The sequence below is a fragment of the Lolium perenne genome, chromosome 5 (assembly GCF_019359855.2).
Source record: "Lolium perenne isolate Kyuss_39 chromosome 5, Kyuss_2.0, whole genome shotgun sequence".
NCBI lineage: Eukaryota > Viridiplantae > Streptophyta > Magnoliopsida > Poales > Poaceae > Lolium > Lolium perenne.
In genome coordinates, this window is record NC_067248.2 from 89,320,527 (window position 1) to 89,344,675 (window position 24,149).

A 24,149-nucleotide genomic window follows, 5' to 3' on the forward strand; every position below is an offset into this window, starting at 1 on the left:
ATTATTATTCTCATCATCAAATATAGGAGGCAAAGTATCATCAAAGTAAATTTTCTCCTCAATGCTTGGGGGACTAAAAATATCATGCTCATCAAAGCCAGCTTCCCCAAGCTTAGAATTTTCCATAGCATTAGCAACAATAGTGTTCAAAGCATTCATATTAATATGTTCCATGGGTTTTTTAATTTTCGCATCAAACCATCCATGTCTTAAATCAGGAAATAGAATAAGAAGGTCATTGTTGTCCATTATGCCTAACTAGTGTAAACAAGAAACCAAATGTCGCAATTGCAGAGTCTAAAGGAAATAGCTTCGAGTACTTACAACGGCGCCGGAAAATAGCTTAGTAGCCGAGATCCGGAGTGTGAGTACCTTTACCTTTCCTCCCCGCAACGGCGCCTTAAAAGTGCTTGATGTCTACGGGTGCTTCTATTCTTGTAGACAGTGTTGGGCCTCCAAGAGCAGAGGTTTGTAGAACAGCGGCAAGTTTCCCTTAAGTGGATTACCCAAGGTTTATCGAACTCGGGGAGGAAGAGGTCAAAGATATCCCTCTCATGCAACCACTGCAACCACAAAGCAAGAAGTCTCTTGTGTCCCCAACACACCTAATAGGTGCACTAGTTCGCGAAGAGATAGTGAAATACAAGTGGTATGAATGAATATGAGCAGTAGTACGGCGCAGAAAATAGCTTATCAAGCGTGCGGTTGATGGTAGTAATATTGTAGGAAGTAAACAAGCAGTAGTAACGCAGCAGTAGTAACGCAAAGAAACAAGAAACAAGCAGCGATAGCGATATTTAGGAACAAGGCCTAGGGATTAGACTTTCACTAGTGGACACTCTCAACATTGATCACATAATGTAATAGATAAATGCATACTCTACACTCTCTTGTTGGATGATGAACACATTGCGTAGGATTACACGAACCCTCAATGCCGGAGTTAACAAGCTCCACAATTCAATGTTCATATTTAAATAACCTTAGAGTGCATGAAAGATCGACACGACTAAACCAAGTACTAACATAGCATGCACACTGTCACCTTCACGCCAGGTAGGAGGAATAGATCACATCAATACCATCATAGCAATAGTTAACTTCATAATCTACAAGAGATCATAATCATAGCCTACGCCAAGTACTAACACGAGTGCACACACTGTCACCATTACACCGTGTAGGAGGAATAAAACTACTTTAATAACATCACTAGAGTAGCACATAGATAAATTGTGATACAAAACACATTGCAATCATAAAGAGATATAAATAAGCACTTCACTATGCCATTCATAACAGTGAATAAGTATTCTGTGAAATATAGCCTAAGAGACCCACACGGTGCACACACTGTCACCTTTACACACGTGGGACAAGGAGTCTCCGGAGATCACATAAGTAAAACCCACTTGACTAGCATAATGACATCTAGATTACAAGCATCATCATATGAATCTCAATCATGTAAGGCAGCTCATGAGATTATTGTATTGAAGTACATAGGAGAGAGATGAACCACATAGCTACCGGTACAGCCCCGAGCCTCAATGGAGAACTACTCCCTCCTCATGGGAGCAGCAGCGGTGATGAAGATGGCGGTGGAGATGGTAGCGGTGTCGATGGAGAAGCCTTCCGGGGGCACTTCCCCGTCCCGGCGGCGTGCCGGAACAGAGACTCCTGTCCCCCAGATCTTGGCTTCGCGATGGCGGCGGCTCTGGAAGGTTTCGCGTACCGTGGCTTATTCGTCGGGGTTTTTAGGTCAGGGACCTTATATAGGCGAAAGGGCAGCGTCAGAAGGTCGAAGGGGCGACGACACCATAGGGCGGCGCGGCCAGGGCCTGGGCCGCGCCGGCCTATCATCTGGGGCCTGTGTGGCCCCCCTCTGGCGACTCTCGGGTGTTCTGGATGCTTCCGGGCAAAATAGGAACCTGGGCGTTGATTTCGTCCAATTCCGAGAATATTTCGTTACTAGGATTTCTGAAACCAAAAACAGCAGAAAACAGGAACTGGCACTTCGGCATCTTGGGTTAATAGGTTAGTTCCAGAAAATGCACGAATATGACATAAAGTGTGCATAAAACATGTAGGTATCATTAATAAAGTAGCATGGAACATAAGAAATTATCGATACGTCGGAGATTTGGGCAATTCTTTACCAAAGATTTCATTCTCTCCCATGCTTGAGCAACATGTTCATTATCAAATTGTTTAAAATTCATTATGCTACTTCTCAAAGATATAATCTTAGCAGGAGGATAATATTTACTAATAAAAGCATCTTTGCATTTAGTCCATGAATCAATACTATTCTTAGGTAAAGATAGCAACCAATCTTTAGCTCTTCCTCTTAAGGAGAAAGGAAACAATTTCAGCTTTATAATATCACCATGTATATCCTTATACTTTTGCATTTCACAAAGTTCAACAAAATTATTAAGATGGGCAGCAGCATCATCAGTACTAACACCAGAAAATTGCTCTCTCATAACAAGATTCAGTAAAGCAGGTTTAATTTCATAGAATTCTGCTGTGGTAGCAGGTGGAGCAATAGGAGTACATATAAAATCATTATTATTTGTGCTAGTGAAATCACACAACTTAGTATTTTCAGGAGTACCCATTATAGCAGTAATAAAGTAAACTAGGCAAATAGAATAAAGAAAAGTAACTAATTTTTTTGTGTTTTAATATAGAGCTAGTAAACAAGACAATAAGTAAAGTAACTAATTTTTTTGTGTTTTTAATATGAAGCAAACAAGACAGTAAATAAAATAAATTAAAGCAAGACAAAAACAAAGTAAAGAGATTGGAAGTGGAGACTCCCCTTGCAGCGTGTCTTGATCTCCCCGGCAACGGCGCCAGAAAACAGTCTTGATGCGCGTAGATGTACACGTCCGTTGGGAACCCCAAGAGGAAGGTGTGATGCGCACAGCAACAAGTTTTCCCTCAGAAAGAAACCAAGGTTATCGAACCAGTAGGAGCCAAGAAGCACGTGAGGGTTGTTGGTGGAGGAATGTAGTGCGGCGCAACACCAGTGAAACCGGCGCCAACGTGGAACCTGCACAACAGAATCAAAGTACTTTGTCCCAACGTAACAGTGAGGTTGTCAATCTCACCGGCTTGCTGAAAACAAAGGATTAAGCATATCGAGTGGAAGATGGTGTTTGTTTGCAAAGAACAGTAAAAACAGTAGAATGTATTCAGATGTAAAAGAATGGACCGGGGTCCACAGTTCACTAGTGGTGTCTCTCCAATAAGATAACTAACATGCTGGGTGAACAAATTACAGTCTGTAAATTGACAAATAAAGATTCAATACATATCAACGATGATTACTATGTGATTTAATCAGGGCATTACGACAAATTACATAGACCGCTATCCAGCATGCATCTATGCCTAAATAATCCACCTTCATGTTATCATCCGAACCCCTTCCAGTATTAAGTTGTAAACAACAGATAATTGCATTAAGTATGGCGCGTAATGTAATCAACACAAATATCCTTAGACAAAGCATCGATGTTTTATCCCTAGTAGCAACAACACATCCACAACCTTAGAACTTTCTCACATCGTCCTGCATTCAATGGAGGCATGAACCCACTATCGAGCATAATTACTCCCTCTTGGAGTTACAAGTATCAACTTGGCCAGAGCCTCTACTAGCAACGGAGAGCATGCAAGAACATAAACAACACATATATGATAGATTGATAATCAACTTAACATAATATTCTATATTCATCGGATCCTGCCAAACACAACATGTATCATTACAAATAGATGATCTTGATCATGTTAGGCAGCTCACAAGATCTAAACAATGATAGCACAAGCGGAGAAGACAACCATCTAGCTACTGCTATGGACCCATAGTCCAAGGATGAACTACTCACGCATCTCCGGAGACGGGCATGATGATGTAGAGCCCCTCCGGTGATGATTCCCCTCTCCGGCAGGGTGCCGGAGGCGATCTCCTGAATTCCCCGAGATGGGATTGGCGGCGGCGGCCTCTCAGTAATGTTTTCCGTATCGTGGCTCTCGGTATAGGGGGTTTCGCGACGAAGGCTATTTGTAGGCGGAAGGGTAGGTCAAGGGGCGACGCGAGGGCCCCACACAACAGGCCGGCGCGGCCAGGGCTTGGGCCGCGCCGCCCTGGTGTGTGGCCCCCTCGTGGCCCCACTTCCTTTCCCTTTCGGTCTTCTCGAAGCTTCGTGTAAAAATAGGCCCCTGGGCGTTGATTTCGTCCAATTCTGAGAATATTTCCTTACTAGGATTTCTGAAACCAAAAACAGCAGAAAACAGCAACTGGCACTTTGGCATCTTGTTAATAGGTTAGTGCCGGAAAATGTATAATAATGCTGTAAAGTATGTATAAAACATTCAAGTATTGTCATAAAAGTAGCATGGAACATAAGAAATTATAGATACGTTTGAGACATATCACCGCACTACACTCCTCCACCAACAACCTTCACGTGCTTCTTGGCTCCTACTGGTTCGATAACCTTGGTTTCTTTCTGAGGGAAAACTTGCCGCTGTGCGCATCATACCTTCCTCTTGGGGTTCCCAACGGACGTGTACATCTACGCGCATCAGACCCCCAGAGCCATCTCCATCGACTCCACCACCTCCACTCCGACTCCATGATGGCTCGTGAGTAGTTCCCCGTAGGCTACGGGTTCTCGGCTGTAGCTAGTTGGTAATGTTTCTCCTATGTACTTCAATACAATGATCTCATGAGCTGTCTTACATGATTGAGATCCATATGATGTAATCGGTGTTGTGTTTGTTGGGATCCGATAAATTGTGGAATTGTGATCTGATTGTTCATCATATTATCATACTACTGTTATTTAAGATCTTGCATGCTCTTCAGTACTTGTAGTTACCTTCATCAAGTAGTTGCATGTATCTCCAAGAGGGAGTATTTATGCTCGATAGTGGGTTCATGCCTCTAGTTTTCTGGAAGAGTGACATTTAACATCTAAGATTGTAGATGTGCTGTTGCTACTAGGGAGAAAACAACAATGTTTTGTCTAAGGATGATTCTATTGTTTACTTTACACACATTGCTTAATGCGGTAGTCTGTTGCTTGCAACTTAATACTGAAAGAGGTTCGGATGATAACCTGAAGGTGGATTATTAGACATAGACGCAGTTGGATTACAATCTATGTATTATGTTGTAATGCCCAATTAAATACTACAATAACCTTCATCTTATCATAGCATGCATTGTCATGCCCTCACAATTATCAATTGCCTAACTGTAATTTGTTCACCCAACACATGTTATTTGGAGAGTTACCACTAGTGTAGATAGCTAGGAACCCCGGTCCTTCTGTCATCATCATTGCTCTACAACCAACTACGCACTGGAATATTTTCCACTGCCATCTCCTCTGTGCTATTGCTGCTGTGTTACTATTGCCATTGCTCTCATATTACTGCTGCTTCCACATCACCCTTGTTACTAGTGCTTTTCCAGGTGCAACTGAATTGACAACTCCGCTGTTAAGGCTTATAAGTATTCTTTACCTCCCCTTGTGTCCAATCAATAAATTTGGGTTTTACTTCCCTCGAAGACTGTTGCGATCCCCTATACTTGTGGGTCATCAGAAGGATCTAGCCGGTGGCATGACGAAGTAATCAGCGACATGACGATGTGGTCGCGAGACAAAACGATGTAGTTGGCGACATGAGGATGTTACTGGTAGCACCGATGTAGCCAGGGACTCGACAATACGACTAGCGATTCGACAAAATATCCGACTACACGAGAGATAGAGACGAAGAGAGAGATGCGGGGACGGTGTGTGTGAGGATGTAGCCGACCACGCGAAGGATGTTTTCGGCCCCGTCAAGGATGTAGCCGACCACGCGGAGGATGTTTTTGGCCCCGCCAAGGATGTAGCCGACCATGCAGAGGATGTTGGCGGCCCTGCCAAGTATGCATCCTCCGCCTGCGAGAGCGCCTCCTTGCGACAGCGCGGACCTACGGAGGAAATCTCTGAAGCTCGCTCCCGATTAAAGCTCGACCACTGTCTACATAGATACAAGATACATCTACTGAGAAAGTCCAATCCCATGACATTTATAAAGCTCCACGTCTGAATACACCACGGAGGGGTTACATCGAAAAGTCAGACAAATAAAAATAAACCAAACACACAAAAACAACACATGTTCATGATAGATTGAACTCTAGAATGCATACAAAATTTAAGCAAAACAGCTAGATCAAGAGATTCGTGTACAGACAATGATCACCTTGGAGGGGATATAGCAGGAACCACGAGGGATGTAGCTGGAATTCGGAGATGTAGATGGAATCTTGGGTAATAGAGACGTCGGGGTGCAGCCGTCGCCGTGGGGGGAAGTAGCCTTCGCCGCGGGAGAGCTGCCGCTTCCGCCACGGGAATGCCGTCGTTGCCGCCAGCGCCACCTGGATCTCTCCCAACGATGATGATGCTGATGGGAGGATGTAGATGTCAGTGATGAAGACTTGCAAGGGGACACTACGTCGACTGGGAGCTCTCCATCTACACCCCCACGATTCGCCTTCGCCATCCCCTTCAGAAAGCAGCGGCGGCTGCGCGAGGAAAGTCGAGGAAGACAATGTGAGCTCGCATCAGCCAACCATGGCGGCGAGCGAGACCACCGCGTGGTACAACATGTAGCTAAGGGAAGGAGGAGCGACAAGCGGAGCCACGTCGCGTGGAAGAGCTCCCTGATTTTTCCTCGACGGTACGGGATCTCCGAAGGAGTTGTGTGGGAGAGGAATCGATCCAAGGAAAATGGAGAACGAGCAGCGACATGTGTTCTCTTTCAGCCAGACATTGCTGCAGTTGCCGCGAGTCGCATGCGGGCCGTGCGATGAGGATCGACCGGCAAGGGACGCGACCTCGCTAGAAACCCAAAACAAGGTCGACTACTATATATAATCTGGAAAGCAAATACATATCCACAATAGAAGTCCTAGCACTGAAGTTTGGAGTCCTTTCAAGGGGCAAACATGTAACCTGCGCCCATCTCATCTCACCATCCTAATCCTCAACTAATCCTGCTTTCCTTGTTTATTTCTCTTCTAAAGAAATCATCAGTGCCCCTACATACAAAACCAAAAAAAAAGGAAAAGGAAGAACAAAAAAAGGGGGAAAAACCCAATTCTTCTCCAGCCCAACTCCTCCCGCGAGCGCACGACGCAGACAGCAGCAGCAACCGAAGCAAAGCTTGCTTCTCCCCGCAGCAATACAGCGCAGCACAACGAACCCAAAAGGGAAAGGAATAGCCGAGGGAGAGCAAGAGGAGCAGCGAGAAGAGCTCGAGGTGGTAAGGAGGAGGAAGAACAGGGCAAACCCTAGAATTCTCATCCATTCCCCCGCGGTGGGGTCCGCCGGGGCTGCGCTCGGATCTGCCTCGGAGCTCGCGCTTGCGACTGGGAGATCAGGGGACGACGAGACTGGTGAGCTGGGTTCAGGGACCGCCGATTCAGGCCGCAGGTGCTGGAATGTGGCTGGGTGGAGTGGAGTGGTGATTCGAGCTGCTGCTGTTTGTTCTTCTCCCTGGTGCGTTGGTTTCGTTGATTTGGTTCTTGAATTTGGTTTTTGGTGTGCGTGGTTGGTTGGGTCAGGGTGGAATGCGGGGGATGAGGGTAAGATTTATCAATAATTGGTGGCCTTTTGATGATTATTGTTTTTTTTTTCGTTGATCTTATCCAATTCGGTGGTTTTAGCTGTGAAATGTGGCGAGATTTTAGATAATTATTGTCGATGATTTCTTGCTGCTGTGGTTCCCGTGCTCAGGTCGACGGAATTTGTGGTTATGGAAACGACTCTAGTCTTTGAGTTGAACTTTCGTTTTATATGGTTTTGGATTCTGTTGATGTTTACTCTCTTTGGCATCGATCTCTAGCTTCTACTCCTTGTTGATTTAAGTGCTGGTCGTCCGGGATAATTTGTTATCTGGGTTTTTTTTTGTTTTCACGTGTTGTTATCTAAGAATCTTTATGTTTCATGGCTTGATTCAGTTTCATGTTTAGGTGATGAGCGCTGCCAAGCGGTTGAATTGCGGTTAAAATTTTCCTTCTCGATTCACTGTTGTCTGAATTTGACTAAAAACTGATTGTGTTGTTGCCATGTTTCGTCAGCTTGTTCTGTTATCTGGCTTAGTTCGGTATACCACATGTTCAAGCTATGGAATGTAGGGTATGTAAAATTTTGAATATGTATGTTTTGTATAGTTCAATTGGATACTTTATTCATATGATGCTTTGAGTAAGAAGTAACTACATTGCCTGGTTTGGTACGTTTATTGTTTGTTCATTTGTTACATGCAACAGGTGTGCTTTAGATACCAAAGTGATTCATCCATAGATGTGACGATTGGGCAATTTTGATACTTGAGTGGGAGAAAATGCAGGTTCAACTTTTTGGGTGCTTTCATTACCTTTTTAGTTCGCCCGTTCTCTTTGTAGCATGATGGCTTTGTTGGTTCAATTGGTTGGATAGTTTCATTTGGCTGTGTGATGGATTGTTTATTTTTTGACATTCATGATGAAATCGACAAGTCGTTTTTCTTTTTGCCGATTTCTTGTCCTATGCCAGTATAACTTCTTTCATGGCTACTATTCCCCCTTCTGTTCTGGTGCATTTTTGGTTTGTCCAGTTATTGAATAACATTGTTTTATATTGCAGCTCGTGATAGTTGCTTGCTGAAGTAATTTGGACGGCTATGATTTCAGCCCGATGTCTCAGAAGCACATAAGCACTTGGAGAAATTAAGTGGCCATAAACAATGCCACCTTCACCCTCGCGGAGGAGATCTCCTTCAAATGAGACCTCTCACAAGAGGGTCAATAGTTTCGGGAATGCACTGCCTGCTAAAGCGAAAGATGATGATCTTACATTATTCACTGATATGCAGAAAACTGAGATTGAAAACTTCTTACTGGAGCCATCTGAGGATTTTGATGAATCCATCTGTAATGCTCATAGATGCCCTCCTCCTTTATACAGTCATCTATGTTGTATTTCTGTGATATCCTTTTGTTTACATTTTTTTTACTTTTGTGAATTCCCTTGTGTTAACGTTGAGGCGCTACTAGTACTTACTTTTTTTTTGTTCATGTATATCAGCAAAATTGAGCTTCTTCCCAGATGTTAAGCTTGGTATCAACGTCCCAGTACGAGGAGAAAGTAGCCATGATTTGCTTAAGGTGGATGGTGATAAAAATGATTATGAGTGGTATGGACACTTAATATCACATGTTGCTATGTTTTTGTTTCATGTGTTGGTTATGAACATCTTCTGCTTTATATGTTCTGCTATCTGGCATACATCTTTTGCGATGTTTGTCTTATTTACAGTATACTATACTTAATATCCATTGTGGAGTTTTGTTTAGTAAGGAACCTTAGTTCCTCGGGGTAGTAGAAGAGATACAACTCATGGGGGAAGGTGCACACAGTCATCTATGATGGTATACACATATCAGCTGGGTAGAGAAGGCTGTTGGTTTCAGCAGGAGCAAATGGAATGTGTGCAACAAAGGAAGAGATATATTTGGAAGATTGGCTGCTTCATTGCTTGGTTTGCCATCTGCATGGACGAATACGTTCTTGAACATGGCCGTACTTGTGCTGTTTAACCATCTTAATCTTAATTCAAGAAGATTGGCTAAAAGCTAAAACGAATATTGATAGTAAGAGAGATAGGGTAAAGCTGCTACCCCTTGCGTCACATGATTCGGCCCATAGCTGGATGTGCACATTACAAGGGAACTAATATAAATTAAGTTGCAATTACGGGTTCACACTATTCACACTTTGTGTTCAGTGTCTTAATAACTAGCTGTTGTAACTTAAATGAAGAATAATCATCGGTCTTGTGCTCAAATTCGATGAGCAGTGGGTATTTGTTGGAGCTGCCACATGCAGCCCCTCTTCTCTCTTCTCTACCTCTAACTACACACTGTTTGTTTCATACAACCCACACACTTGTCTCACAAGCCATGTAAGAAACTCACACATACATACACTTCACCAAGGAACTAGCTTTGCCTTTTGCTCCTGGTGAGGGCACATGCTCTCATTTTCCTCTCCTCATTGCCAAAACATCCTTAGAGCAACTCTAACAGAGCCCATAAATTACGCCGGAACCGTATTTTTCCGGCCGATTTACGGGTTCAGGTTGAAAGTGGCGCAGAACAGAGATCCCGGCGAATCTTCTCGATATAGACTAATTCCGGCGAGCGGTGCAGTGCACGCAAGCTAGTCTTACATGGGAACTAGCTAGCTCTAACTATTTGGTTAGGGTTAGGGTTAGGGTTAGGGAGTAGCACAGGGAATGCGTACACATGCAGATTCTAGCGAGCGGCGCGACGCACGCGAGCTAGTTTTACATGGGAGCCTAGCTCTAACTATTTGGTGCTAATCATCTCCTGATGGATTCACAAATATCCAATCGATTCCATAGCTAGCTAGCTGGGTGGTGCTACTATTCCGATTAAGCTTGCTAGCTAGGTGGCGGTGGGTGCTGGGGCGCGGGCGGCGGCCCCGCAGGGAGACAGTTCTTGTGAAGAAGATGATGACTTTCCGAATATTCCGTTTTTCAGTTTTAGTTTACAGGTCTGCGCCAGCCGTTTTGCGACCGTAAACACGTTTTTAGAAGACTCAACTCGAATTTTTCGGTTTGCACTTTTACGGGCTCTGTTAGAGATGCTCTTGCATCCTTAAATATGACTCACATATGTACAACCCAACTGCCATGCTCGGCCACTAACGCCACGTAGTAAGTAATCACTAACAAACTCATGCCGGTTGCTGGGCATCGTGGAGGTGTCGACGGTTGGCCAGGCGCCGAATGGCTGGATCCCCACCATCCAACGCTCTCTAGGTGATTGGCCCGATGCATGGATGGAGGTTCGTGGGGCTGATCCGTCAGAAATCCCTGCTCTTGGCTATGCCAGAGCCGGCGATGGTGACGCCTGTGCGCCATCCCTTCATGAAGGCACCGTCGAGGTGAAGTTCAACACTTCATTCTGCATTTCTGCTAACTCCGGGGGAAACCCTAGATCCGTGGATCAGATGATGGCGGCGCTCCTACGTCATTTCCCTCTTGGCGGCATCATTCTTGGAGTTGTGCATTGGTCAGGGGGACCAGTGGGTGTATCCGGTGGCGGCTGAGCGGTGTTGCATCTCCCGCATCAACAGCAACGAGTCTTGGCGGCATGGCGCAGCGAGGTCTCGGCGACGGCCGCGCGTCGATGAATGCACACAGGGTGGAGGCGCTGTCGGGCGCCGTGGCAACGTCGACAACAGTTCTGGCAAGGGCTATGCGGATCTATGCCCTGAAGATGGACTAGTGATTTGATGGCGGTGACGGCTTCTGAAGCGAGGCCATGAGGCGCTCACCGAGGGTCTGCTGGTGGGTGCTCCTGTTTCGCTATAGGGTAACTCAGTGATACCCCGGTAATTAGCTGGTGGGGTGTTTGTTGGTGTTCTTTAGGGCATGAGACCCTAATGGCATGTTTCTTCACCCATTGCTGGGTTTGTAGGCGTCGAGTGGTGGTTTCGGGTTTTGTGATGTATGCTTTTGGCAGCTGTGATGTATGCTTTTGGCAGACCTTTGTTGAATAAAATCTAAATAAAAGGCGTATGCATCGATTGATGCAGAGGCCGGGGCTTCCCCGTTTGGAAAAAAAGCAAACTCACCCACTAACCTTGGCCACTAACACATGACCTGGCCAACACTTGCCCATGCACAGCTAACAACTGACGCATGCAACTAACTAGCTATCTCTTCACTTGCTTTGTTCCTGGATTCTCTCCAGTAAACTAGACTACTAACCGTGACAAGATTAATTAGCTACCCATATTTTCAGCCTTGTTAGTTATGCAGTTGCAGTCTGTAGATGTGGAATACTTGTGTGAATTAGGTGGTCTAGTATATGAGATTAGTATCGTCATGATGAACTCCTTAGCCTCTGTTCTGTTGAGCGTAAATTTGTCCTTGGTGCCATGTCTTGGTATAATTTAAGGTTGGTATCAGTACGCAACGTATAATGGCTTCAATGAGCTACAAGCTTTGTAATAATAAATCAGTTTTTTTCATTTTTGTTTTATTGTGAGTTTGTGTCATGTAATTATTATGTTGCTTCAAGATAACATGGTATTCTTATTCATTAGTCAATTGAAGAAAATGGTGAGAACATTTTTAAAACCTCTTATTCAGTTGTCTTAGCATCTTATACTTGATCAACATGAGGGGCATTTTCAATTATAAGTGTCTAAAAGTTCTCAATGAAGAAATATTTTACTATTGTCATGGGCGTATGTGATTTATTCTTTTGTAAAGTTGTTTTGGACTCTAATTAGTCATGTAAATTTCATGCACTGCTGTATTGTTCCTCATCTCTTTCATATATCAGTTTGACCACTTAAAATAATGTGTTGTCACAACAACTAAAGTCAATTTAAAATTTTCCCTTATTCTAAGATATTTAGACTTGCCGTAACTTCAAATAAAAATATGAATGGTGTAACTTTAGTGGTTTCACATCAACATAATCTCATAATCTAAGGCTTTTGGGTGGTGTGGGTCAAATGTCAGTCTATTCCACTCCCTCCCTCCCAAAATAAGCGACCCAACTTTTTTAGATACGGATGTATCTACAACTAAAATGCGTCTAGATACATCTGTTTTCTTTATTGTTGCTCGAGAAGACAACAAGATACGCTGGTTTATTTGCCCCGTGAAATAAATCGGTGAGATATAATCCGCCCCACAAGGTTCAAACCCCGGTCAACACCGAGGCGGCATTGCGCCTCCACCACTGGGTTATCGCCCAGTTCTTATGACGGCTCACAAGGTTGTCAACGACAAACTTCTGAAGAAAAATGCCCACTTGATCATCCTGTAAATGTATGCAAGTCAAATGTTACACGTGGAGACTGAATATAGAAGTTATAATTAATGATTAACGTTTTTGATGAATGTTTGAATGAGAAATTTGTATAATTAATAGTTTAATACAGTTCTTTCTTGGTTTGCATGTCTTCGTAATAGTTACTGGAGCACCCATGTCCGTAAATAACTAAATAGTCCATTCACTGATTCCCATTTAGTTGTGAGTTATTTACTGAAGGCGTGAATGATCGTCATTGTTTACTGCAGTAGTAAGATGGAGCATTGCAAAATGACAAGCTAAGCTCATAATATTACTTTTGTGTTTAAAGCATGTTAAGAATGTCCTGTCCCAACTTATATTACTTTTGTGAGTTACTCCTGCTTTCGTGTTAAGAGCATATAATGACTGAGCGTGATATGTTGCTGTCACGCTTTGTACACCAGTTTTGATTACTTTATACATCCTTGGCTCAGATCATACTTCTTGCACACTCACTGTAATGGAACATATAAATCTTGTGTGTCTAAATGACTTGATCACCTTCTATCTTTTCAATCAACAGGCTGTTGACTCCTCCAGAGACTCCACTTTTCCGCTCACTGGATGACGAAGGACAGTCTGCCGGCCATGCTTCCAGGGGCAGAGCTCAGAGTAAGTCCATGCACATTTCGAGGTCATCCACGGTGAGTTGTTCTATCTAGCATTGTTTTTGCCCAGTAATTATAAGTGTGAGCTTGCAATAATTACCTACCAGTTTTATTGTTTATTGGTCATACACAGATGGATAATGCACAAAGGTCCAGTAGAAGCAGTGCAAGCCCAAGTAGGCTTAGCCTGTCTCCACGCTCCATCCCAAGGACAATGTCACCTAATTCAACTTCTCGCGCTAGCCAACCACTTTCGCTTCAACTACCAACTCCATCGCAAAGACCTTCAACTCCTCCAGCTGCTAAGATATTAGCATCTGCCCGAAGGTCTCCAAGTCCAGTCTCTAGGAGGATGAGTACTGGTTCAAGCGGCCTAGCATTAAATGGAGCAAGGGGAGCTTCTCCAGTTAAAACTAATCACAGATCTTCTCCTAAACCTCAAGGATGGCAGTCCAATGATCCTTGTTTCTCGTCTGATGTGCCTCCGAACCTTCGTACATCTCTACCAGATCGTCCAGTATCCCGCTCAAGGGGTGGATCCCCTACATATTTCAGTGGACTTGATACGGGTTCAAGAGGTAGAAGGCAATCAATGTCTCCTACTCCAACTAGAAGAGCTAGTTCATCACATAGCGTTGAAAGAGATCGATTGAGCATGCACAGCAAAGCTTCTGCAACATCTTCTGGTGAAGATGATCTGGACTCTATTCAGTCTACATCAGTTGGCTATTCCAGCTGCCCAGCTGTAAAAAAGAGCTTGGCAGTGATGAAGACAAGAACTATAGCATCATCAAAAAAGACGTCCAAGAATTTCTCCCCTAGTTCAGCCCCAAAGCGGTCATTTGATTCTGCAGTTTGGTTGATGGTAAGTGTTGCCCTGTTTTTTCGTTAGGATGATGGATTATTTCCACTCGACTTATACAACTGCCCTTTGTATTCAATCACAAAAACCAGTTTATAAATTTGAATGATTTGCATATTTAACAATTTATTCAATGAGTTACTCAGTATCCTGGTTCTAGTCCCTTTTGCTTCTTAACCGCTGCAGCTTCTTATTGCAAGAAAGGGACTTCCATAGAAACAATTTGTTATACTTTGGCAAGAAAGCAACTGTTGCATCATTTGGTGGTGAAATGCTTTGGATGGATGCAGTTGTGATTTAACAGTCAGAGAGTAGCTTAAAAGGAAAACATTTTTTTTCATTCTAAATGTTTGGTTGGCAAATGTTCCAGTTACTTGGGTTCTCATACCTGTTTTTATGGCTAAACTGCTTAATTCCTGAAATCTCCTATCCCTTGTTCACCAAATAAGCATAGCTTCTTGTGCTAAACATATTTACTCCTTGGCTGTTGCATAGTTTATTTGCATGATCCGGCCCATGTGCTTGTACTGCAAGTTGAGACCTTATTACTCGTTAGTGTTCTAAATTTTCCTTAAATTGCAACTAAGATGATACATGTCTTCTTAATTTTCTAGGATCATCGGAAAGCTCCTCGAGATAGGTTCCGGCCACTTCTATCAAGTGTCCCTGCCACCACATTTGGTGCTAGCAAAATAAATAATGTCCACAAGCCTCTGTTCTCACACAATTCCTCTGTGACGACTAGCAGTAATGCAAGCTCTGAGCATGGTGCCACTTTTAGCCATCACATTGACAGTGACCAAGAGCAACAAGATCTGATTGGTGAATGGGAAGCAGATGATGGCTTTCGAGTTCACGAGGACATATTTATGTTCGATAAATTGGATGAGTTGAATGAAGAAACCAGTTACGACATGAGTGCAAAATATGTAAATGATTCGCCTCTCCCAGTGGAACACTTCAAAAGTGACAAAAAGGGCTTTGACATGGAAAGAAATAGGTCAGCTAATCAAATGGCATATAATGGAATAAATAGTTCTCAGGTTTTACGTGGTGAAATGGCTACTTGCAGTAGGTGTGGGAAGTTTTTCAATGCGACGGATTTGGATGAAAAGGGTGACTGTTGTGAAGAATGTGCTTCAAAGCTTGGAGGATTTTCCACAGACCTTATGTTATGGACTTCAGAAGAAGTATGCCAACATGATGATAAAATTGCAAAGTCCAGGCTTTGCGTTGAATCTGAACCTCCTATAGCCCCAGATAGTGTAGACTACAACAAACAAGCATCTCTTGATCATCAAACAGTGAACAATGAACCTCTAGCTGATTGTAAGGAAAAATGTCCTTCAAGTCAGTTGATGGTGGATACGGATGAGGACATGCTGCTGGGGCAGGAGGTACTGAATCATGAGGCAAATATGATGCCATATCTTGTATCTGACTCCTTACTGGAAAATGGTGATGATATTTCATCTAGTCGATCTAGTGTAAGGGACCATCAACAAACAGAACCAACATCAGTGGAGCATGACCATTACGGAGACCAAATGGACAACTGCAATCATGGATTACCCCGATGCCTTAATGAGTTAGACTGCCAACGTAATGAAGCTGTATCTGATAATTCCCATCAACTGGGGATAACTGAACATCCGAGCCCTGAGGTTGAAAGTACTGAAGGCACTGGGATATCAGTACTCCTACACCAGAAGTCAAGCAGCAACAAATGGCCGGTCATGGAAGGGGGGAGGGCCATGGCTTCTACAAATATTGTTTGTTCTGAACCATATTATACTAGAGATAGTATAAATATGATGAAGCGTAGCTTTGGACGGGACAGCTCTTCAGCTTCTTCTTCCATTGATCTAGGGTCTTCAAGGCAATCAGATGGACGCTTTGAGCGCCTTAGGAGTGGTAAGAAGGGTGACTTTGAGAAGGTTCAACTAAGCAGTACCATGAGTCGTCAAAGCATTGCTTCAGTGTCAGATATGTCAATTAGTGGTTCTTCAGCTTCACTTTGCCATCAGAGTTATGCAATTGAGGACACTTGTTCCCGAATTGACACTTTGGAAAGCAGTGCTTCAAGAACCGTGGTTTCTACTGAAGAAGATGGTTATAGTAAGGATGCTTTGTCAAGTGCTATGGAGTGTTCCTCTGCTGCACGGCCTATTGTCAATGATGACATCCTTGTTGACGTGAACTCCTCGAGCTTTGGTAGATTGAGTGAGACAGCAGAGGCAATAAGTCATAATCGTATGGGCAGGATGGCTGGCAATGATCATTCCAGCACTAGTATGTGTTACTCCGATACGGAAATGCCAAGTGATGTCCAAGAGTCTTCAGCTGCCGAGGAAAGTTCCTTGCTAAAACCAGAAGAAGATACTTCTGATGCCACTCAGTGCTGTTTAGTTGGCACTCCAGATCCAGTTGAAAACTTTGACAATCTTCTAATGCAGTCTGAAGCAGCAGTGCAGGCTTCAGTTGAGGAACACATCTTGGATGATTGTTGTGTGTCTGCCATCTCGGAGGAAGATGTGTTGGTTTCTAGAACAGGAACTAGCATAATGGAACTTCCCACTGATGGTATGTATTTGCACTGTTCTAATTTTTATTTAACTTAATCAAGTTCCAAAAACAAACTTTTCTCAGAACTCATGTTTATCCTTTATGCATCGTTTGTGTGTCACCTCTCATCTTTCTGAGAATCATTTTAGCCAGTCCTTCAGAGAATCACTTCTAGTTGTCCTGAAGTAGCTGGTGCTATACTACCTCTGCCTGTACATGTGCTACACTTTAGACATGAGCATGGTCTCTGGTGTGCAAGGTTGACGGTTACTTATGCTACGAAAAGATATAAATATTGTATTATGAAATTATTTCATGGAATATCTAATTGGCACCATTGCAACCTAATCAACGAAATTTTTGGCTGCTGCCTTTCCTAAAACATCTTATTTCTGAACAGAGGTACTATTCAAGAATGTTTTTTGTTGGATTTGATTACTATTTTAAACTTAAGGCCAGCGGCCTAGCTTTAACTTAATAAAGCCACAACACGGCAGAGTACAACACAACACAAATAAGGTTCTTGTTCAGCATAGGTCGGTCACCCCAGACCCACACACGCACTCCAGAAATCGACTAGGCTCATAGCACAGTACATCGATACAAATGGCTCAACATGGAGCAGCAAAACTGAGCTAGGCAATGGCGATGAACTCAAGTTGATAAGGTGGAGTGAAGACGCCTGATCTCCCTCATCGCCGCCTCCAGAAGGTCTCTATCCCTCACTCTGACCAACATCCACCATTGCTGCATGTAAATAAGAATTTTGTAAAGCGCGTCAAGCTGGTCTGGCAATCAAAGTACCTTCAGTTGTTAGTTTGTTCCTAATGTTCCAGAGGGACCAACAAAGCACCGCAAAGGTAAACCAAACGAGTCTACTGAATTTTGCCAGTTAGCCACTGTGAAATCGCCAAGAACTCCCCAGCCCCTGCTGGGTTCTACATACAGTGTAGGGGTTTTCTAACCCTAACCCACATGAATCTAGCAAGTGGGCAACTAAAGAAGATATGGTTACAATCCTCAAGATCCCCACACAGCGCACACTTGCCATCCGAGGGGGAGTAGTTTGGTAGGGCGGCTGTAGCTCTTTACATATGGTGTACAATAGGGTACAAGGGGTACAAATACATATACACGGTATATACGGTAGTTAAGCTATATACAGTTTATCACCCTCCCTCAATCTCAGCGGAGCGATGAAGGTTGAGATTGCGCCTACAAGACTTATTAGGGTTTGGTGATATTAAGGAGCAGGGGAGTATGGTCGGAGCCGATCCTAGTGAGCGATGTGAGGGAACTGAGCGGGTGTGTTGCACTTTTCATTGTGTCCGGCGTCCCCGGAGCGTCCCCTGTGTAGCAGGGACGGGCTCGGGGCGCCGGACACCGTATCGGGCCGTGCCAGACAAAAAGAGGCTTTGGGGGACGCGGCTGGGAACGTTTTTTTGTCCGGCGCGCCCCAAATCTCTTTGAGGGACGCGACTAGAGATGCTCTTGGGCCTACAAAAATGCTGATGTGGCATCTAATTAAGGAGGAGAGATAACCTTAGAGTAACATAGGTGGATACTGTATTGGGATTCTACAAAACAATAAATTTAGAAGATTATGATACTACTCTATAATACCACCCGCTATCAATAAATTTAGAAGATTATGATACTACTCTATAATACCACCCGCTATAGTGATAGACAAGTATCATATGCCGATATGCATGATACTACTATATGATACTATGCACTATGACCAGCCTTAGACTAGCCACAATGGGAGTATCATAGGTAGTATCATGCATGCCATGTAGGCAAAAATCTTATGTGGCACATCAATTAATGAGGAGAGAGGTGAAACTAGTATCATAGGTAGATACCATATCATAGCACGTAAAACTAGAAATTTTAGTGGCAAACACATTATGTACACATATTTGCATTGAGATTCTCCAAAACATTAAATATGATGGAGCTATGATACTAAGCCATGATACAATGCATTGTAGGGTGTTGTATCATAAACTAGTAATATGCATGATACTAGTCTATGATACTTCCCATTGTGACTAGTGTTAGTGAATTACTACCTCCGTTTCATATTAAATGTCTAGATTTGTATACATTTACACACTGAAATGCTTTAGATATATTACAAATCTGCAATAATTAATACTACTTCATACTGGTCTACTGGGCTCCTAGTGAAATTAGGAAAATACCTCAGAGTTAGACTCAAATCAACATTAATTAGGGCAAGTTAATACCCATTGTGGCCCTCTCATTTGCAATTGCTCACATTGATGCATCTTCTCCATTTAAAACTCAAATTGGCCTATACATGCACTTGCATGTACTATTAGTCTTCGTTTATTAATTGTCACATTTAACAATAGAGAATGAGGATTTAGAGCTTGAGATGCTATTTTCCTCCACCTATAGAGCTTGCCTTGGCTGCCATGCAACTCATTAGGAGCTTAATAAACCGGTATGGAGGGAGTGCCTCCATTTCATAAAACAAGCCATATGAATTTGCTCAAAAGTCAACATGATTTAAGTTTGAATAAGTTTAAAGACAAAAATATGAACATCTACACTACTGGATCTATCACATATTTATTTTTTTGTATATATATTTGGTCAAATTTATTATGCTTTCACTTTTGACTAAAAATATATACCTTATTTTATGGAGTGGGGGTAGTATGGAATAGAGGAAGTATGTAGCACCAATATTATAATACCTCCATCACAAATATGATATCGCAGAATTTTCTAAATTTATATGTATCTAGACTCGATTTGTGTATAGATATATCTAAATTTACACAAATTTGCAACATCTTTTTTATGATGGAGAATACATCAAATATGGAATACCTAGTAGCACATACATTCTTTGGTGGTCGAATATAATGTACTACCAGAATCCTTAAAACTACCGTGAGAACGACCCAGTAGTGATCACTAGCTGAAGAAATAAGACAGACCCCGAGAAAATAGATAGATTTATGTTACAAAAACATAAAGAATGAACTTAGCAAACAGAAAATTTTCATGTCCCATGAGAATATAGGTCATCTTGAACAAAAAAAATTATCGTTGTCAAACAATATGATCAATGACACGCCGGTAGTTTCTCACATGCGCTAGCTCAGTCAACACAAATGATTATAAAAATAAATATCAATAAATACAAAATATACTCGAGAAGAATAGTGAAATATATTTATTTGGAAACATAAGATTTATTTTAAAAATAATAAATAAAACATCAAACCAATATAATTTAAGAAAGCTGCAACTTATAAACGTGAAATTACAAGTACCAGTATTTCAGTAAATGTGAACTCGAGAAAACACAAAAAAAGGTAGAACAACAAAAGATATGTGTTATTATTTTAGAAATGTTTTTGCAAGTTATATTAGAGTTTTCATGAATTCCTTCTCATACAATTTCGGAATCCTTTTCTTCTTTCACCTTATATTACTAATATTTCCATTTCAAGCTATTTTATCTTCCACTTTCTAGTTTTCATTTGTAGTTTTTTCTCATATTTTTCTATCCATATTCGCATTGCGAGGTGTTGGTCCACGTCACGTCATGTGTCATAGTGCTTTGACTATGCTGAGATAAAAGTTTTGTTTAGTTTTAAAGTTTAGGTTCCAAGATGTTTAGTGTATGGAGCTTAGGGACCATGTCTAGTATGTGTAAGTGAGCCATGTATAGAAACCCACAAGAACATATGGGTCTACTTACATGCCCGAGCACAAGGCACCGAGCTTGCCTTACAAACTAACCACATAAACATGACTTTTTAGCAAAAGAAAAATGGGCGATAAACAAGATCGTAATCCATTGTAATACTAAATATACAATGAAACTAATACATGACCCTAAAACCACGGTCAAATGTCGAATTCCTTACTTCTATTTCATTTTACCTTGTTATTTTTTTTAGAAAAATAGGATGGCTTTATTGATTAGCTACCATCGGTAAAACAAATTACATAAAATAAAAACACATAATTAGAGAGTTTTTTAGAAACATAAAGTTACATTGAAACCTTCAAATTCGTTGTCTCAAGATACACCTTTTGCATCTTGACTTTTTCTAGACTCCGGTAAAAAAAACTAATAGAGACCTAACCTAATTAAGTTAGATTAATCTCATTTTTTTAGAAAAAATTCAGTGGCCTACCCTAACCAGTGGCCTACCCTGACCTCCCGAAGAGACATTGCTGTTGCTATCACATCGTTAAATTTGTGGATGCACGGCCAATTCAGGTTTGTGTTATTCTTGTCATTTGCCGTCCGAAGAAGATTGAAGTCGCCTCCCACGATGATCGGATATTGACACGCAAGGACCTCCCCTTCGAGCTCTCCCAAGACTCATTGGTCCTAGTGTGGTCGGCAGGTCCATAGACCAGGATGAACCACCATTTCAAGTTGCAATTATGTTGTAGAATGAGAGCACTGAGGAAGGAGCCGTTCCTCTATTCCCTGACCTCAAAACAATCGTCCCGGGACCCAGCAGTAGGCCTCCCGAGCACCCGACCGCCGGTAACCAATTCCAAACGAATTGGCCCCAAATTCCAGGTTGCGGAGTTCTGCCATAGAGAAATCATGTTTGATCGTCTCCTGTAGGCCAATCATGTCAACTCGCTCTTGCTTAGCGTAATCCTTAAGTTGGGATCTTCGGCCGCTGACACCGAAACCCCAGATGTTACAAATAAGGCCCTTCATTTAACCCCGGTGCATTGGTATGCCCTTACGGGCCGATAGCAGTGGCCGTTTCGAGCATCCCCGTGTCGGCTTGCTTCGATTTGTAGGAGTGGAGGCATTCTGCGACGGTAAGGAGTAAGGACGCTCCTGCATCCGTACCACCCAGGTCCAGTTGGTCATCCCTTGACGCCAATTGGCTCACCTCAACCTCCTTGTGGAAGGCCGCCTCCGCAATGGCCGCCTAGGCCAACTCTTTCGCCCTCAAAATGTCTAGGATCTCGCTTTTAGTCCCACATCTCGGACTAAAAACTAAGCAGCTATCCTCTAAGACATCAGTGAGGTTGACCATCAGAGAAGGAATCAAGTGCAGTGAACTTTTGCGCACCTGAATCCAGATTCGTTTCTGCCGTTAGGCGCTTGGCTTTCTCCATGGAAAACTCGGCATCACCCCAGCTTTGGGCTTCTTCGCCTTGGAGTACGTGGCCTTAAGTTTCTTCGGGCCCTGGCCCAGCTCACACGGGGAAGGTGCCAGCTCCCTCAGCCGGCCATCGTGTGCCCCCGCCCCTGAACCCAGCTCACGCTCCAGGAAATAATTTAGGAAATTACTCTTTGCTTTACCAGAATAACATAAATTGTTGAGAAAAAAAATCAGTATTCTTTACCGTACATAAAAGATGTAATGAGCGACTAGAAGTATTAGCGAAACAAGCTTGATACATTTTGCACATGCTCTTGCATTTATGATACCAATGTTTAGATGCAGTTACCTGCACACAACCATGTTTCCTGCTAGACATAACCTATGACTCTGATTGTGTTATTCAGAAAGTATTTGTTTTACATGAGTGAGTATATGTATCTAACCTAATCATTCTCTCACTACCTTGTAGAAAAATCACCTGAGACAGTACAAGGGTCGATGAAACAAATTCGGAGGTGCTTCACGCTCGAAGAAGCTACTGATACAATTCTCTTCTGTAGTTCAATCGTCCATGACCTTGCCTACAAGGCAGCAACGATTGCACTGGAGCATGAGCAGGAATCACAACACGTTGACTCTACTCAGCCAATGGTTACCATCGTAGGGAAGTCGATTCCAAATGACGATTGTTTCCTTAAGCTGCCCTATAGACGAACGCCAAATCGTAAGGTTAAAAGGAAAAGGTTGGAAGGTGAAATGACCATCGCGGTAACCGTTGAAGATGAAGCAATTGCTAAAGATCCTTCACCTGTAAGTTCTGCTTCCGAATTAGTAAGGTCATCCAATAATATGAAGCCTCCAAAGTTGGAATCCAAGTGCAACTGTGTGATTATGTGAGTTACTCCTGGCATCCTGTGTGCCAAAGGGACATGGGGAATACACACGCAAGCTGCGAGACTTGCCACTGAAGAACGGCTGCCCTGCTTAGCGACGGATAGACACGTCTCTCTAGATTATTTTCCGTGGATAGTGCATTTCTGTTTTTTAGGCAACAGAATTGCACTATGAGCTACGTATTCTTTTGTATATCCTTTTGCCCTCTGTGTGAAATTTTCTGCTTGTTATGAGGTCCATTGCGGTTTGTCCGAAGTGTGAAATTCCAGATCAAATATCTGTATTTAAAGTATATTTTCATGCAATTCACGTGGTTTGTTATGCATTATGATTTAGTCACACTACCTGGAGCACGACTGCCTGCTGTGCGTCCTGGCGTTACTTCCGAATCATTCCACAAGGTCAAAATTGATGCCTGCTAACAAGTAAAAGGAAGACGAGTCTATTGCCGATCGTCCAGTTTGACTACTGTATTAGCGAACCAGGCCAAGACCCATCTCCTGGCTCGAGCTGAAGACGAAGGAGCACAAAGACCCCGTCCAACACAACCGGCTGGTACACCATGCTCGCCTCGTGACCGGAGAGGAAGAAGATTGACGACCGGAGGACTCGCCGGAGATTGGGAAGACGCGGCTGGCCATGGCGTTAGGGACGGAGCCAGCTTTTGACCTTGAGGGGGGCAAAATGGTGCTGTAAACTTCATGAGGGGGACAGAGTAAGCTAAGCCAGCATGAAATTACAGTTCTAGTGAGTAGTGTTCTTCATAAAATCCAACCATGGCGGTGGCTAAGCCCCCCCCCCCCCCCCCCTCATCCCCCCTTGTCTCCGTCCCTGCATGGCGTCCCTGGCGGAGGCAAGGTCGGGACCTCACTGGAGATAGGGACGACGCGGCTAGCTACGGCGTTGCCGGTGAAGGTGAGGAAGAAAACCTCAGGGTCTCGTGTGCAGGTGAGGCGACTTAGGGTTCCGGGTGGTGGTGCGGTCGGAGATGGACATGAAGGGAGGTTTAACTTAGGGTTTCATGTGCAGGTGAGGCGACTTAGGGTTTCGTGTGCAGGTGAGGCGACTTAGGGTTCCGGGTGGTGGTGCGGTCGGAGATGGACATGAAGGGAGGTTTAATTGTGTGT

General features: G+C 43.2%; 1 protein-coding gene across 3 annotated transcripts; it reads left to right on the forward strand.

Annotated features, from left to right (window-relative positions):
• Positions 1 to 7,140: 7,140 nt before the first annotated feature.
• LOC127319566 (uncharacterized) lies at positions 7,141 to 23,361 on the forward strand. 3 transcript variants are annotated; one of them, XM_051349533.1, is made up of 9 exons: positions 7,141 to 7,474; positions 8,159 to 8,216; positions 8,351 to 8,430; positions 8,706 to 8,992; positions 9,147 to 9,255; positions 13,482 to 13,602; positions 13,700 to 14,431; positions 15,043 to 17,011; positions 22,598 to 23,361. In XM_051349533.1, the coding sequence occupies exons 4-9, from the start codon at positions 8,806 to 8,808 to the stop codon at positions 23,023 to 23,025; spliced, it is 3,546 nt and encodes a 1,181-aa protein (XP_051205493.1). In that variant the 5' UTR covers positions 7,141 to 7,474; positions 8,159 to 8,216; positions 8,351 to 8,430; positions 8,706 to 8,805; the 3' UTR covers positions 23,026 to 23,361. The 3 variants fall into 3 exon arrangements, with proteins under 3 accessions (XP_051205493.1, XP_071676027.1, XP_051205491.1); XM_071819926.1 differs by lacking the exon at positions 8,159 to 8,216; XM_051349531.1 differs by lacking the exons at positions 8,159 to 8,216; positions 8,351 to 8,430.
• The last annotated feature ends 788 nt before the right edge of the window (positions 23,362 to 24,149 follow it).